Source organism: Cavia porcellus, unplaced genomic scaffold (assembly GCF_034190915.1).
Source record: "Cavia porcellus strain 051 isolate PalLab524CR breed Dunkin Hartley unplaced genomic scaffold, mCavPor4.1 scaffold_21, whole genome shotgun sequence".
NCBI classification, from domain to species: domain Eukaryota; kingdom Metazoa; phylum Chordata; class Mammalia; order Rodentia; family Caviidae; genus Cavia; species Cavia porcellus.
The window spans coordinates 7715487-7731948 of NW_026947504.1; the positions used below are offsets into that span (position 1 = coordinate 7715487).

A 16462-nucleotide genomic window follows, 5' to 3' on the forward strand; every position below is an offset into this window, starting at 1 on the left:
GATATTTAGTATTTATATTTGATACAGGCTAGGGGACAGCATAATCTGTGAGTGTCAGTACTCAAACTAGGTTGACCATCTACTACTGTTTATTTACACAAAATACAATGGGTTCAGACTGATCCCTCAGGAAGTGCACATAGACACTTTGGCTCCATGTTGGGCATTTCTAAAAATCCTAGGAAATGTCAAGCTAGCGTGACAAACACTCCCAGGCCAGCTAGGGTGAGAAAGCAAGTATGGGAGGGGGTGAGCCAGTCTGCTCTGGATCCAACAGGCCTGGCTCTGTTTGTGTTGTGCTAGGCTGGGGGTACATTATAAATGCAGCCAGCCAGAGGACCGCAGGGACTGAACTATTCCTGAGATCTTTTGCAAGCCTCATCAAGATGAAGCTGCCAGGCCAGGAGGAGTGTGACACCTCTGCTGCTAATGAAAATATTTCTGCAGGAGAGCTGGACAGTGACCATGGCCCTGGTCACAGTCCTAGTGGCTCTTCAGAAACCAACAGCAGAGAACTGGGGGTTTCCAGGGATCCTCCACTCTTCATTCAGCTGAATGAGCTTCTGGGCTGGCCCCAGGCACTGGAGTGGAGAGAGACAGGCAGGTGAGTGGGATCCAGGCTAGTTCTACGGGGCTCCTCCTCTTCCCCAACTGGGACTTTCTCCAGGATCCCCAGTACCTTTCATGGGGCTCCTTCTCACTCCAAATCAGGACTTGTCCTCTCCATCTTCTGCATTCTGTGATACTCAGCCTTTTCTGTAGTCTAGTTTTGAGACTGCCAAGATCTAAAATGAGGGTGACAACCCAGGGAGGGGCATACTCAGTACCACTGGGCCCAGGACTCCCCCACTGGCCTGCTTTCCTTGGCTTTCATGTACCTGCTCCTGTTGTGGAAGAGATTTCCTCAATAACACTGTCTATCTCCCTGCATCACAGGTGGATGCTGTTTGAAGAGAAGCTGGAGGTTAGTGCAGGCCGGTGGAGCGTCCCCCATGTGCCCATCCTGGCACTGCCCAGCCTTCAGAAGCTCCGCAGCCTGCTGGCCAAGGGCCTCGTACTGCTAGACTGTCCAGCTCGGAGTCTGCTAGAGCTCGTGGGTATGACACCAGCCTTTGCAGGGGCCCCAGATAGACATGCCATTTCCTCGGGATTTCCCTCAGAGTCTTGGAATTTTCCGTAGCCTATCCCATGCTAGCCCACTCTGGGGACTGTCCAGCGTGGAAATGGAAAAGGAGAGCAGAGAACAATTGTTAGTCCTTCTTTTCCTTGAGACTCCTAAAAGGGAAAGGGCTGGGCAATGGGGTAAGGGTTAAAAAGTGGGATCAGGGAACTTTCAAGGAAGAGTTCCAGCCCCACGTCTGTTCTCCAGAGCAGGTGATCAAAGTGGAGTCGAGTGCAGAGCGGAGAGGGCAGCTGCAGGCTTTGCTGCTGCAGAGACCCCAGCATTCCATCCAGACTACAGGCGCTTGTCCCTGCTGGGGTGAGAGGCTCCTCCTCGGGCCCAGGATCAATATGTGGGATGGGAGGATCTCCGATGTCCCTGCGTCTTCTTGAGCCAGGAGTAGCCTAGGGTTGCCTCAGGCTTCAACCTAGGACTTGTGGGCAAGAGAAAGCTTGTGGTAATGGTGATGGGGAGAGAATGGGAGGAGCACCAATCTTATGCTTTAAAAAGAAAACATATACTTTTTAGCTGGGCATAGTAGCACATACTTATAATTTCAGTGTTCAGGAGGCCGAGGCAGGAGAATTGCCTTTAGAAGCCATCCTGGGCTACATAGTGACTTCAAGGGCACCCTGAACTATAATGCGATTGTGTCTCAAAAAACAAAAAGACCAAGTAAATAAATAGGTAAATAAAATCTTATAATTTAATTTCCTGTGAAGGGATGTACCTGCTAGGTACCGTGCCAGGAGCTTCACACACAGTATCTCATTTAATTTTCACAGTCACCCTGTAAGACAGTACCACAATTCTCCCCATTAGTGATGAAAAACACTCTCATGGCACGCTCCTGTTCTCACAGTTTGTCAGTGGAAAAGCAGGCTGGGAAGCCTGGGTGGACCTACCCCCAAAGCCTGAGCCAAGAACCCTGCATAACCCTGCATAACCCTGTTTTGTAGGATCTACCCTTCCAAGAAAGGCATCTCACAATGAAGGTGTGCTTCTGAAGGAACAGGTTTGTGGCCTTGGGCAGGGTTGGGAGAGGGGTTAGGAATGAACAGAAGCCCATCTCCCACTGGATCCCTCATCCATCCCTGGAGATTCTGCCAACACCCCCATCCCCAAATAGCCTCTTCTGTTCTGTGTCACCCAGCATCAGAACCCTCTGAAACAGAAGCTGCCTCCAGAGGCTGAGGCAGCTGCTGTGCTGACAGGAGAGCTGGGCTTTTTGCCTCAGCCTCTGGGGGCCTTTGTGCGACTGCGGAATCCAGTGGTGTTGGGGACGCTCACTGAGGTGCCCCTCCCCTGCAGGTGAGGCTACTGTGTGCAAAGTTCTGTTCTTACAGGCCTGAAGAAAGACCTTTACTGGGGAGGAGTCTGGTAGTGCTCCCAGAGCACGGTCCTCTGTGGGTGTCTAGGGGGAGAGGCACAGCGTCGGGGACTGAGGAACAGGCGTGTGCATGAGTGTTGTGTGAGGCCAATAGGGGTTAGAGCTGAGTGCCAGCAGGCAAGCCTGTCTGTGAGAAGGCAGCCTCTGAGCCTCTCTGAGTCCAGGTCCTTCTTCAGGTTTTTCTGCCTGCTCCTGGGCCCTGCCATGCCGGGAAAGGGCTATCATGAGATAGGCCGCGCAGCAGCTGTCCTCCTCAGTGACCTGGTGAGCTGAGCAGGTGTGCATGTGTGTACACTCTTGCTGTGTGACTAAGTGCAATGAGGTAATGTGGCTTTGTATCTGTAGCACAGGGATTGAGGTTTCCATGGTTACCAATGTAGCCCCATTACTGACCTAGTGCTGGCATACAGTAGGCACTCAATAGTTATTGAATGAATATATGCATGCATAGACAGACGCATGAGTGACCTAGCTACCTATGTAATTTGTGTGTCTACTTTTGAGAAATACACAGGTGAAAATGCATGTAAGAGTTCAAGTCTGCCTTTAATGCCCATTCTGTGCTTTTAAATGTAGCAGTTCCAGTGGTCAGTTCGTCGGGCTAGCAACCTTCATGACCTTCTGGCAGCCCTGGATGCCTTCCTAGAGGAGGTCACAGTGCTCCCCCCAGGGCGGTGGGACCCAACAGCCCGGATTCTCCCGCCCAAATGCCTGCCCTCTCAACTCAAAAGGTACCTGGAGGCGCTCATTCCCTAAAGATCCTTCCCCACAGGCGGTGAATCTAGAGCTGCCGTAGCCGAGGGACTGAGTTCTATCTTTGGCTGGAGTCAGGCAGATTTAGTTCTGCCCTACCGCTCTCTCGCCTATGAGGCATGAATAATCTTCCCGGGCCCAGCCTGGCTTTCACCGGTTCAGTACGGCTTTTTTCCTGCAGCTGTTCCACGCTCTCCGCCGCCGGACGCGGCCGCCGCCAGGGGGCAGGGCGCCACCAGCTTTGGGCCACGTGACTGGTGTTCCCCTTCTCTTCAGGTCGCCCTCGCAAAAGCGGGACGTCCAGGGCTTTTCCATTCCGCATACTGGCCGGGCAGAGGACCGACATGGACGTGGGCCGCACGTACCCTGTGCGGAGTTGCAACGGACCGGCCGGTGAGGCGAGCTGTGCTGGAGAAAGGGTTGGGGGACCTGCCGGGGAAGGGGGAGTCTTGGGGACCAAAGCCTGGTCCTAGGAAAGTAGTGGGGCGCGGGCGTGGAGCGTGTGAACCTGGATTACTGATGACACGTGGGCGGGAGGCTGTTTGGGGGTCTTGTCCAGGACGTGAGCCGGAAAGCTTCGTGGTACAGCACCGATTTCTTGGATGCCCTGCACCCTCAGTGTTTCTCAGCTGTGCTCTACATTTACCTGGCCACCGTCACTAATGCCATTACTTTCGGGGGTCTGCTGGGAGATGCCACTGATGGTGCCCAGGTGAGTGGGGGCTGTGCAAGGGAGACTGGCACAAGCTTTGGTGTCACACCTGCAGAGCTAGGACCTGGGTGGGGAGAATCCTGGGAGCTTGGGTTCTGAACTGAAGATGCCAAGCTCCTGTTGATTTTCAGGGAGTGCTGGAAAGTTTCCTAGGAACTGCAGTGGCCGGAGCTGCCTTCTGCCTGCTGGCAGGCCAGCCCCTCACCATCCTCAGCAGCACTGGGCCAGTGCTGGTCTTTGAGCGCCTGCTTTTCTCTTTCAGCAGGTAGGAAACCTCCCTGGCCTGCCCAGCCCCCTCCTCAGCCACATCCACACCCTGGCCCTGATTGGGTCAACAGGAGAGAGTGGGAACTCTCAGACTTGGGGGTACCTTACCTGAGTTAGGTGGGGAGAAGACATCCCTGGCTGGCTCTCTCCCTCACAGAGATCACAGCCTGGACTACCTGCCCTTCCGCCTGTGGGTGGGCATCTGGGTGACCGTCTTTTGCCTGGTGCTGGTGGCCACAGAGGCCAGTGTACTGGTGCGCTACTTCACCCGATTCACTGAGGAAGGTTTCTGTGCCCTCATCAGCCTCATCTTCATCTACGATGCCCTGGGCAAAATGGTGCATTTGACCCATACCTATCCCATCCAAAGGCCTGGGTCCCCTGGCTATGGCTGCTTCTGTCAGTACCCGGGCCCACAAGGTGGGTGAGGGAAACAGGGACCTTGGCTGGCTGAGGAGGATTGTGGGAGGGGTTTCCCCTGGTTAAGTTTAGTAAAGTGAAAACATTTATCTAACAGCATGCTTTCCTACTCTGGTTTTGAATCAACTGAAAACCACACAACAGAAGACCCAATATTGTCTTTATTGCTGACAACACTAATTGAAGAACATAGATAATATGTATAGCTGAATAGGCTTCCAAACAGTGAAGCCAAAGTTAGACTTATCAGCCATGGCAGCTCTGAACTGTCTTGCCTTAGAGGAGCAGGGTACCAAACATGTACCAAATGGGCAGCTTCCTCCTGAAAGGAGAGAGAGAAAGGGCAAGGACCACACATACCCAATCTCATTCCCTAAACTAACCGATCAAATAAATCGAGGATGAGAGTGACTGTCCAGAAGAGAGGCTTGGAATATTATTCTTGCATCTATTCCTTCACATAGAAGGTATCACCACAGCAGGGAAAGAATTGTTCTAACCTATACCAGACTTTGTGTGAGGCATGAATAAGACCAGTTTTTTCCCTGGGAGAAACACAGATTTGTAAGCAGCTCAGGCATCCACTCAGCCTTGGCTGAGCAACTGCTGTGTCTGTGTTTGGCACTAGGCACATAGATGAGTAGAGAATTTGAGGGGTTAGGTGTGCAAGGTGGTGTGTGGAAGAGTACAGATACGGTTGCAGTGGCATGAGCAGGCAGAAGAGTCAGACTAAGAACTCTGGTTAGGGGCTGGAGATTTAGCTCAGCGGCATGAGTGCCTGCCTTGCAAGCAGGCGCTGGTACCGATAAAAAGGAAAAAGGCAAAAAAAAAAAAAAAAAAAGAACTCTCTGGTTCAGCTATACTCATCAGATTAGAATCCTGTGGGAGCCAGGTATGGTGGTGCATGCCTGTAGTCCCAGCACTTGGAGGACTGAGGCAAGAGGATTGTGAGTTTTAAGCTAGCCTGGGCTACATAGTAAGTTCAAGGCCAGCCTAAACTGTATACCAAGATACTGTCTTAAAAAAACAAAAAAGAAAAGAAGAAGAAGTTACAGAATTTTGTGTTGCTGGAGAAGATTTTTAGGTAAGGGGGAAATGTACTTGACTTAATCTTTGTTTCTCAGGAAATGAATCTCAATGGGCAACAGCACAGCCAAAGAGCAGAGATGACGTCTTAAGCATGGTGAGGGCTTACTGCTAAGAGGGGCTGGAAAAGGAAGAATGACAACTAGATGAGTTAGTTTTTTTCCTATTTCTTCCCACCCCATTGGCTAGGGAAGTACACTCATAAGGTCACTGAGCTTAGCTACTTCCTGTGGTCAAAGAGCCTGGGTCCGTGATGTCTCTGTGAGTCCCTCTTCCCTTGCTTACTCTCCTGGACCTACGCATGTGCTGCCACGATCCCATCCTGGACCATCCCTTTACACAGGACCTAGGCCTGGTCAATGCATCTTTGCTTCCGCCATTTGAGTGCACCCGACAAGGAGGCCAGCCTCGTGGCCCTGGCTGTCACACAGTCCCAGACATTGCCTTCTTCTCCCTTCTGCTCTTCCTTACCTCCTTCTTCTTTGCTACCGCCTTCAAGCATGTAAAGACAAGTCACTTCTTCCCCTCTGTGGTGAGTGTCTCCTTTCCTTCTGTGGGAGAGGCCTATTCTTGGACTTGGGCTCAGTGTGAAAATGGGAAAGGGTGTGGAAGGAAGGGGATGGCAGGCTGAAATCTGACTGAGTTCCACATGTGGCCAGGTACGCAAGGTGCTCAGTGACTTCTCCTCAGTCCTGGCCATTCTGTTGGGCTGTGGCCTTGATACATTCCTGGGCCTAGCCACGCCGAAGCTCCTGGTGCCTACAGAGTTCAAGGTGAGAGCTGGTGGGATGAGGAGGGGAAGGCCAACAGACCGTGGTTCAGGCAGATACACAAATCCCATACATCTCTTCCTCTAAGCTGCTTTTCTCATTCTTAAAATGGCAATAGTAGGAATAATGGTCTCACAGTATTACATGAGGTACTGCGGCAGAGACATATGAAGATGTGACCAAAGTATCTGGTGAATGTTTTTTAATTTAAAAAAATTATCACAGTAAAAAACACATTGTTATTAATCTCCCTCAAAATACTCCCCCTTACCTGAACAAACTTGTCCCATTGTTCTTGCTACTTTCTGAAGCAGTTCTGGAGTCCTTTTTCCTAAGTGTGTTTATGAGGTATGATCTAAACTATGATGAATCCTGCTGCTGAGTGCCATGCAACAGAAGCCAGCCACATAAAAACATTGCAGTGCATACTCATCTATCTTATTCACTGGATCTGGCACTGTGAAACTTCTGGCTATTCCCCAAGTTCAAAATGACACTGAAATGTGAAAGTTTTGAATTGATTCAGGATATCAAGCCAGCCATGACAGTGTAACTATGTAAAGATATTCGGGGGCTGGGGATTTAGCTCAGTGGCATAAGCACCTGCCTTGCAAGCAGGCAGTCGTGAGTTCGATCCCCGGTATCAATAAAAAGAAAAAAGAAAAAAAAAAGATACTCATAAAAGAGGACCTCCAAAACTGTTTCACAAGGGGATAGGAATAGCAGGGCTGGCGTGGTAGTGCACTCTGAGAAGCTGAGGGAAGAGAACTGTGAGTTCAACCCAGCTTGAGCAATTTAGCAAGACCCTGTCTCAAAACTGGAAGAGGTAGGAGGGGACTTGGGGGGAGGAGTGCTGGGGATGTAGCCCAGTGTGGTACAATACAGAGGGTCTGGTTTCAGTCCCCAGTACCAGGGAGGGAAAAAGGAAAGAGATAAAAGGAAAGTGGCAAGAATGATAGGATGAAAAACTAAAAGGAGGAGGTAGGGATACAGCTCAGCAACACAGCACCAGCCTGGCAAGCGTGCGGTTGTGAGTTCAATACCCAGTACCAAAAAGAAAAAGAAAAAAAGGACAGGATGAATGTTTGATGCAAGAGAGTGTATTTTGATTGAGATTAATGGCACTGTGCCTTTCGTTGTAATCAATTTTAAACAGTTTTTAAACACTCACTGCATTTTTTGATAAATGGAAAAATACTATACACAGTATATTATTAGAGGGTAGGAATTAGGAGGACGGGTTCTGGTCAGCCAGCCTTGGGCTTGAGTTCCAGTTCTGTCACTTCTTAGCTGTGTGTTACTGCACATCAAGTTACTGCACATTTCTGAGCCTCAATTTCTTAATCTATAAAATGGAAATAATAAATAACAGCCCCTACCCCACAGGTTGTTTTGAGGTTTACAGAAGATCATAGTGTAAAGCACTTATCACTATGCCTGGCACCTACCAAGTCCTCAGTAAGCCTTGTCATGGGCTCTCACCACCCTTAGCATGGCCCTGCTCACTCCACTACTCTCCCCCCTCCACTTTGTACCCTTCATTGCCTGCTCTGATCCAGTAAAGCTGGAGATCCCTCTCCAGAGCATGATGTTGAGAACAAGGCTTTGTATCAATTTCTGGACTTTACCTGCATAATTTGGAGAGCTTCCCCAAGCTTCTCCCAAGACAGGAGAGCATGGAACTCCATTTGGAGTAGCCTCAGGAACTAGAGCCCCAAGCAGCAACATGGGCCCCCTCCCACACACAGACGCTTGTAATCAAGCAGACTCAGACACGCCCAAGTCCTGCTCCTCCCCTGCCCCAGATCAAGGCAGGTCTAAGCCTGAATTGCTCCACCCTGGATGCGGGGATGATGCCTAGGGAGGAAGGCTCGATGTACTGTAGCAAGAAGGTGTGGGCATCCACAATTCTTTTAAGGAGGGAGGGACCCTGGAAACCAGTCTTAGAGTCTTTGTATGGACTAGGGGCCAAGCTGCTTCCCCCCCCTCTGTCCTGTTAAGGTGCACGGATGTTCTGAACCAGCTGTATACACACACTGCCTAGCATCCTGTGTCTTGGGGAGCGAGTCAGGTTGTGGTAGAATACCAAGGCCAGGATGTGCAGGTGAGGTGCTCTTGGGTGACCCTCTCTAATCTGTTCATCAGCCCACACTCCCTGGGCGTGGCTGGCTGGTATCACCTTTTGGAGCCAACCCCTGGTGGCTGAGTGTAGCAGCTGCCCTGCCCGCCCTGCTGCTGTGTATCCTCATCTTCATGGACCAGCAGATCACAGCAGTCATCCTCAACCGTGCAGAATATAAACTGCAGGTAAGACCTGGGTAAGGCCAGCTTAGACCAAGGACAAAAGCTCCAGGTAGTGTCTGGGGTTTTTCCCCGCCCCAAGAGAACAGGGGGCTGAGGGCTAGGCTAACGTCATCCTTTTCCACTACCCTCTTCCGTGTACTATTGCCCTTGCAGAAAGGAGCTGGCTTCCACTTGGACCTTTTCTGTGTGGCTGTGCTGATTCTGCTCACATCAACCCTTGGGCTGCCCTGGTATGTTTCAGCCACTGTCATCTCCCTGGCTCATATGGACAGTCTTCGAAGAGAGAGCAGAGCCTGTGCCCCTGGGGAGGCCCCCAGCTTCCTGGGCATCAGGTGAGGACACTATTCAGGAGACTGGAGTGGGAGGTGGGCAATAACATGGGATATGGGACGCATGGCAGAGTAACTCAAGCAGCTTAAATTTTAAGTCTGTGCCCCATGAGCACTGCAGTGGGGTAAGCAGGTGGGTCCTGGGCTCTGAGGTGGGTGAGTTAGATCTCTCCTCTTTAAGCCATGGGAACTAGGAGGGGCCTCAAGAGAAGCATCATCTATGCAGGTGTGGAGGCAGCCAGGGTGAGGTGCCACTAATTCCAACTTAATGCAGAAGCACATGGTTGACGTTACAAAGGAATCCAGTTCTGGAACTGTTGGAACACAGTTCTACTATCTAACGCATATGAAATCAAGCCTGTAGTTGTGATATATAAATCTTTATAATAGTATAAAATTACAAAATTTCCATCAAAATAAAAACAAGGAGTCACTATGGAACTGGACTAATGGAAAGGCCTGGGATCCTCATGTTGAACTGCTCTGTCCCTGCTGTCCACTAGTTTTTCTTTATAAGAAGCTAAGCCTTCTCCTTGCCAGGTAACCCACTGAGGATCCTTCTACTGCCTCCTGGCTGTCAGTGACTTCAACTTGAGCTCCCAGGACTCTTCTGGATGCACTTCATTCTTCCTTCTTCCCATAGGGAACAGAGGCTGACAGGCCTGGTGGTGTTCATTCTTACAGGGATCTCCATCTTCCTGGCACCTGTACTCAAGGTACCTGTGTTAGACTAGTACTTGGGTCAGTACAGTAATAATAAATACAGCAAAATCAGGCACTGGTTGAATGCTTATAGGGTGACAGGCATTGTTTTTTCTCTATAGTGTGGATCATGTAACCCTAACATTAATCATGAGAGGTATACTGTACTTTAAAAATGGGAAACGTGGAGTAAAGTACTGCAAGAACTCACTAAGACCAAGCACCCCCAACAAAAAAAGAAACCAAGAAACTGGGTATGGTGGTAGGCACCTGAATCCTAGCATTTGGGAGGCTGAGGCAGGAGGATCACAGCAAGTTTGAGGTCAGCCTGTCTCCAAAGAAACCAAAAAAAAAAAAAAAATCCAAATGAGTTGGTTTCTCAGATCTATGTGAGAACCCAAACTCTTATCCCGTAGGTTTCTGCCCAGTGGAGCAAGCTGTGAGCACGCTACCATCCTGAGAGTCCAACTCTCATGCTGAGACTAAGTGTGATTATCATAGCCTAGAAAAGCTTTGAAGCAAAAATCCTTTCTTTTCTCTCAGTAAAGGTTTGGAGAAATCGGTGTGCTGCAATTTGCTGGGCCACTGGCAGAAGTGGGAGCAAGGGATTTTGAAAAGTATTATGAAACCAAGCCCTTACCAACAACACACACACAAAAACAAAAACTAAGTAACAAGGAATAGTAAAAAGGTCCTACAAGCCAAGACAGCAAAGCACTCAAGGAGGGTGTGGAGAATGTCAGAGAGGAGTCCCTGGCAGAGTGACAAGAGACAAGAGGTTACAGGAGGGAAAGGTCATGCGGGCTGGGCGAGAGTGATGAGACACAAAAAGCCTGATGGACTGGATCAGCCACTTACTAATTAGGTGACTCTTATAAACCTTATGCCAAGCCCCATTCCAGGCACTGGGAACATAGTTATGATCAAAGGAGGTCATGTCACTGTCCTTGTAGTCTGGTGAGAGAAGACAGATTTTACAAAATTAAAACAAGAAAATAGGGTAACTTCAGATAATGATAACTTCTTTCAAAAACAAAAGAGGATAAGGTGCTTGAGAGTTCCAGGGCTATTTCAAATTGGTAAGTCTTTCTGGAGTGTCATGAGAAGAGGCACAAAGTCTAGACAAAGGAACATTTTGGTAGAAGGAAGAGTTAAGCAAAAGACTGCAAGGCACGAGGCACATTGGTGCATGCCTACGATCCCAGCATTGAAGGAGGCTGAGTAGTAGAGCTGAGTCAGCTTGCTAAGGCAATGTAGCAAGAGTTTGTCTCAGAAAATAAAAACGCTGGGTGTGGTGGCCCAGGAATCCCAGCACTTGGGAGGCTGAGGCAGGAGGATCACTGGGAGTTTTGAGGCCAGCCGGGGCTACATAGTTGGTTGAAGGCCAGCCCTGGACTACATAATGACATCCTGTCTTACCCCCCCCCCATAAAAATAAAAAGGAGTAAGGGATGTAACTCATTGGTAGCTGACCTTTGGGTTGGATCTCCAATACTGGAAAAAGTCCCATCTGATTGATGTGAACATTCAGTGAGGGAGAGGAAAGACCTGGGCTGGCTTGGTGGCTGGGGTTAGAACCTGAGGTGGGCTGTTTGGGTGGCTGGAAGAGGTAACCTCCTTTGCTCTCTGCTTCTTTCTACCAGATCATCCCAATGCCTGTGCTCTATGGAATCTTTCTTTACATGGGGGTTACAGCACTTAGCAGCATCCAGGTGAGTCCATTAAACTTACACAACACTTCTGCCCACTTCTGCCTACACTTGCCAATCCCTCACCTATTTCATCTTCCTGCCTCTGCTGGACACAGAGACTGCTGCCATGCTCTGGATGGGGGAAGACCAAGGGAGGGTTCTGGCCCTTTTGCTGGTGGGCTGGGATAGCAAACAGTGACACCCTCAAGACCCTGGCTCCCTTTCCCTCTCGTTTCCCCAGTTTGTGAAAAGAGTGCAGCTACTGTTGATGCCAGCAAAACACCAGCCAGACCTGCTGCTGTTGCGGCATGTGCCTCTGAAGCGAGTACACCTCTTCACTGCCATCCAGCTGGTCTGCCTAGGTCTGCTTTGGATAATCAAGTCTACTCCTGCAGCCATCATCTTCCCCATTATGGTGACTGGGGGCAAGGCTGGGCAGTTCTAGGGGGTTTCACAAGACTGAGCTTGGGAGGGTTACGGAGATCTCCATGAGAGGAAGACTCTCCCATCTCAATTATCCTGGCTCTGCCTGGTTGGAAATATTAAGACACTCCACCTCCCAAAAAAGATGGGGATACCTTCAGATGGATTAGTCCTGGCAGGCCGCATCAACTTCTTTTCTGACTTCTTTGGGCCATGTATAAAACCAGAAGAAAACTTAGGAGGTCCTAGGAAAGGGAATGCTGATATTTTTGTTACTCAGGGAACATACATAGGAGGGGACTGCAGTTGTGCAAGTCTCTGGACCATTACTAGTCTCTCAGGGCCGCAATGTCTTTCCCTGTGAGAAAGAAATATTTACTGTATCTACCTTACAGGAACGTTCACCTTCTGTGAAGTGATACTCAATGCTTAGCCCACAGGAAGTGTTAAACAGAGATCAGAATTGTTAACATGCCTGCAGAAAACCTTGGACTTGTTTCTATTCCTGCAGTTGCTGGGCCTGGTGGGTGTCCGAAAGGCACTAGAGTGGGTCTTCTCACCACAGGAACTCCTCTGGCTGGATGAGCTCATGCCAGAGGATGAAAGGAGTATCCCTGAGAAGGGACTGGAGCCAGAGCACTCATTTGGTGAAGATGAAAGCGAAGATGTGAGCGCCAGGCTGGGTCCTCCCAGGGGAACAGGCAGGGGTTGGGAGAGTGCTCTTGACCAGAAGTTGTCTTTAAAGTTTAATATCTCCCCTAAGCCTGACGATCTGACCAACGCAGATTGTTCTTCATAGGGTCGAGAAATCTAGGGATCATGCTACTGTGAGAGTGGACAGAACTGGGCTAGGGGCTCTGTTTCTCGACCCTGATCTTTGTTTTGCCTTGTGGTGGATTTCTGTCATGTCTTTGGGTCCCATGCTCATCCTTTTGTCTCTCTGTCTCTGTCCCTCTCTCTATACCCTACCCACTTCTCTCTTTCACAGTCAGAGCTAATGTATCAACCAAAAGTTCCAGAAATCAACATCTCTGTGAATTAGCTGGAGCAAGAGCCTGGGAATAGAGACCCCATGAAACAGACCATGAGGTGAGATTAGGAGGCAAGTAAGTACTTCTGGTGTTGAGGATGAGGAAGTGTGGACTCAGACCTTGGAAAACTCCTGCATACTGACCAGCTGTTTCCTCTTCATACTGCAGTCCCTCATGAACCCTAGAGCTGGGAAGGAAGCAGAAAGGTCTACTCAGAGGGAAGAATGAAAGAGGCAGGGTACCTAGGCTTACTTCCTGCCATTCTAAGGTCTTGTCAGTAGAGGGAGCACCAGCTCACACTAAATAGGATGGTGAGCCAGAGGGAATAGAGGAGTGTGGGAAGGAAGAGAGGGACAAAGGAAAGCACGAGGGAAGAGGGAGGGGATAAAGCTCTGCTCTTCTCCCTTGAGTTCAATCCCCGGTACCCCACCCCAAATTTATATATATATTATAGATTTTTTAGGTACTATAGATGCAGTAGTTAGTACTTAAATCCCAGTGGGAGAGTGAGACAGAGGTTTAGGCAACTTTAGTGGGATAGTGCTGGATAAGGGAAGCATGGGGGAGCAGAGAAACCTCTAACCCGTTCTCAGAGGGTAGTAAAGGTGGGATATAAAGTTAAGAAAAGTGTAAAAGGAAGAGGGGCCCATAATTTAGACAATGAATAGCACCTAGCCAAGACAAGATGGAGATATATATGTTCTATGCAGAAGCTACAGCATGTCAAAGAGCCTGGATAAGTGGAACCCTCTCTTTTTGCCCCAGAACACTCTCCTCTTCATGCCTTTACAAGCTGAAGAATACAAGAGTCTCTACTACTTGCAATGGAAAGTTAGGACTAGAGAGCGAAAGAGTAATTCAATGGTTGGCCTGGAGAAAGATTCCTTAGGCTTTCCTTATCACATAGTATCCCCTTTGCTCAGTTCTTTGCTTTATTTTGTCCCTGTGCACTTGCTCTGGCCTCATGGTGTCTTCTCTCAGTTCACAGGTATTTACTCAGAAAGTCCGGACATTGCTTGCTCTTGACTTGGTTGCCAGATACTGTTGGCTGGGGACCTGGAACAATGGAACAGGACTGAAGAACAGCTGGCAAAGAAAGACACCAGTTACCTCCTGAGCTGGGAGGGGAAGTGGCAAGGAACAACGAGGTTTGCTTAGGAAAGACTAGTGAGCCAGAGGGACTGCCAGTTCTTACTCTCTGTCCATTAAAGGGACTGTTATAGCTTGTGTCTAGGTGTCCCCCCAAAGCCACATGCAGTCATGGGTAGGGGTTTTTCAGAAGTGGGTGGATCTGGAGTATATGGTTGATTCATTGTGCAATGCTGAGATTCAGATTCTGTGCTTACAGACTCTTAATCAGTCCACTGATTGTTTTGGTACTGCTCTAGTTCCAGGAGCCTAGACAGAATACAAAAGGGACAGAAAAAACCTGCTAGAATTTCTTATTGCTCTGCTACCTTCTGTCCACCATGAACTGTTTTTCTTCTATGATGCCCCTCTGCCATGTACCACACTACTTTGGATCTAGCTGATTATGGACTGAAACCTCTACAGGCTGAGCCAAATAAACCTTTTCCCCCTTTAACTTTGGACTTTGGTTATTTTGTCTCAGCAATGAGAAGAGTAACTAAGACAGGAACCTAGAAGCCCTTCCCATTTTGAACGTGCTGTCCCCATAAATTCCATTTTATAGGATCTTGGGGGTGGGTCATCTTTACTATTTACAAAAGGAAGAAGAAGATCCTCTTTCCAAAATAAGTACTCTTTTATCTGGGATAGGTTTTTACACATATGAAAATAATTTTTTAAAGTTCATTTTGTTGGTGACAAAGGTAAATAAGGCTACTGGAAAATATTGAAACATTACAGAAATATATATGTATATGTATTTTTTTGTGTGTGTGGTACTGAGGGAATGAAACCAGGGGTGCTCTACCACCGAGTGTTTTTATTTTTACCAGAGGGCTAATCCCAGGGCCTTGACGCTGAGTTATATCCCCAGCCCATTTATTATTTTTTATTTTGAGGCAGGGTCTCCCTACGTTGCCCAGGTTGAGCTCAAACTTGCAGTACTTGTGTCTAAGTGTCCCAAATAACTGAGATCTCAGGAATGTACCATGTTTAACTCAGACATGTATTATTTTAAAGTGAAAATCATCCTAGAAATAACCATTGTCCACATGTTAGTGTATGTTGTTCAGATTCTTTCATTGGTCACATTAATATTTTTATTAAAATGGAATCACAGAGTTCTGCAACATGTTTTTCACTTAATATGCATTGGATATTTTCTCCATGTCAGCACACATTTATCCATCTCACTGATCTTATAAATTCAAAAATATCATATAGCCAGGCATGGTGGCACACTCCTATAATCCTAGGACTCAGGAGGCTGAGGCAGGAGCATCATTTGCAAGTTTGAAACCACCTTGGGCTACAAAGGGAGCCCAAGGTCTGCCTGAACTGCATAGCGAGACCTTGTCTCAAAAAGACAAAAAAGAAAAAAGATTTTATATATATATATATACTGCAAGTGCAAGAATTTCTTTTTTTCTTTTTTTTTTTTGTCTTTTTTGAGATGGGTCTCGCTATACAGTTCAGGCTGGTCCTGAGCTCACTTTGTAGCCCAAGCTGGTCTCGAACTCACAACAATCCTCCCACCTCAGCCTCCCAAGTGCTGGAATTACACGTGTGAACTACCATGCCCGGCTAAGTGCAACAATTTCTACAGAATATATACTGAGGAGTGGAAATCAAGAAAAAACAATAAAAGGAAAATTTATATATCCAATACTTGGGTTAATAAACAGGATGTCTGGTACCTATGTCCTTCTCATATTACATCCCCTTTCTAGATAAACACTATCCTAAATTTTATGGTAATTACTTAAGAATACTTTTAACTCTTCTATATGGATGATGATGATGATGATGTTACTGGGAACTGAACCCAGGGCCTTCCCATGGAGCTACAAACACAGGACCCTTTGTTTGTTTATTTATTCATTTAGAGACAGTGTCTTGCTGTATAGTTCAGGCTACGCTTGAACTTACTATATAGCCCAGGATGGTCTTGAACTCTTGGTGATTCTTCTGTCTCAGCTTCCCAAGTGCTGGGATTATAGGATGTATCACCATGCCTTAAAAAAAATTTTTTTTTTTAATTTTTGAGACAGGGACTTTGCCAAGTTGCCAAGATGCCCAGGCTGGACTCAAATTTGGAATCTTTCTGCCTCAGCATCCTAGAGTATTGAAATTATAGATTTGCAACACCATGACTAGCTATTTTATATATTTTTGAATGTCATAAATGGAATCATAGTATAGGAATTCCTTGGTGACTGCTTATTTTACTCAACACTGATTTGAGAATCGATCATGCTGATGAATATATTTATCTAGGAATCTATTTTTTCTCT

General features: G+C 47.9%; 1 protein-coding gene across 7 annotated transcripts; it reads left to right on the forward strand.

The window, feature by feature from the left end:
• Positions 1–333: 333 nt before the first annotated feature.
• Positions 334–14625, forward strand: Slc4a9 (solute carrier family 4 member 9). 7 transcript variants are annotated; one of them, XM_003477153.5, is made up of 22 exons: positions 335–604; positions 937–1097; positions 1370–1480; positions 2122–2177; positions 2316–2473; positions 2729–2816; positions 3129–3283; positions 3582–3698; positions 3843–4017; positions 4149–4282; positions 4442–4704; positions 5829–5887; positions 6134–6322; positions 6450–6563; positions 8706–8867; positions 9018–9196; positions 9837–9909; positions 11539–11607; positions 11828–12001; positions 12521–12676; positions 12998–13098; positions 14022–14625. In XM_003477153.5, the coding sequence occupies exons 1-21, from the start codon at positions 387–389 to the stop codon at positions 13049–13051; spliced, it is 2865 nt and encodes a 954-aa protein (XP_003477201.1). In that variant the 5' UTR covers positions 335–386; the 3' UTR covers positions 13052–13098; positions 14022–14625. The 7 variants fall into 7 exon arrangements, 6 of the variants coding, with proteins under 6 accessions (XP_063088278.1, XP_003477201.1, XP_063088275.1 ...); XM_063232205.1 differs by having other exon boundaries at positions 14029–14625; XM_063232206.1 differs by having other exon boundaries at positions 12575–12676.
• The last annotated feature ends 1837 nt before the right edge of the window (positions 14626–16462 follow it).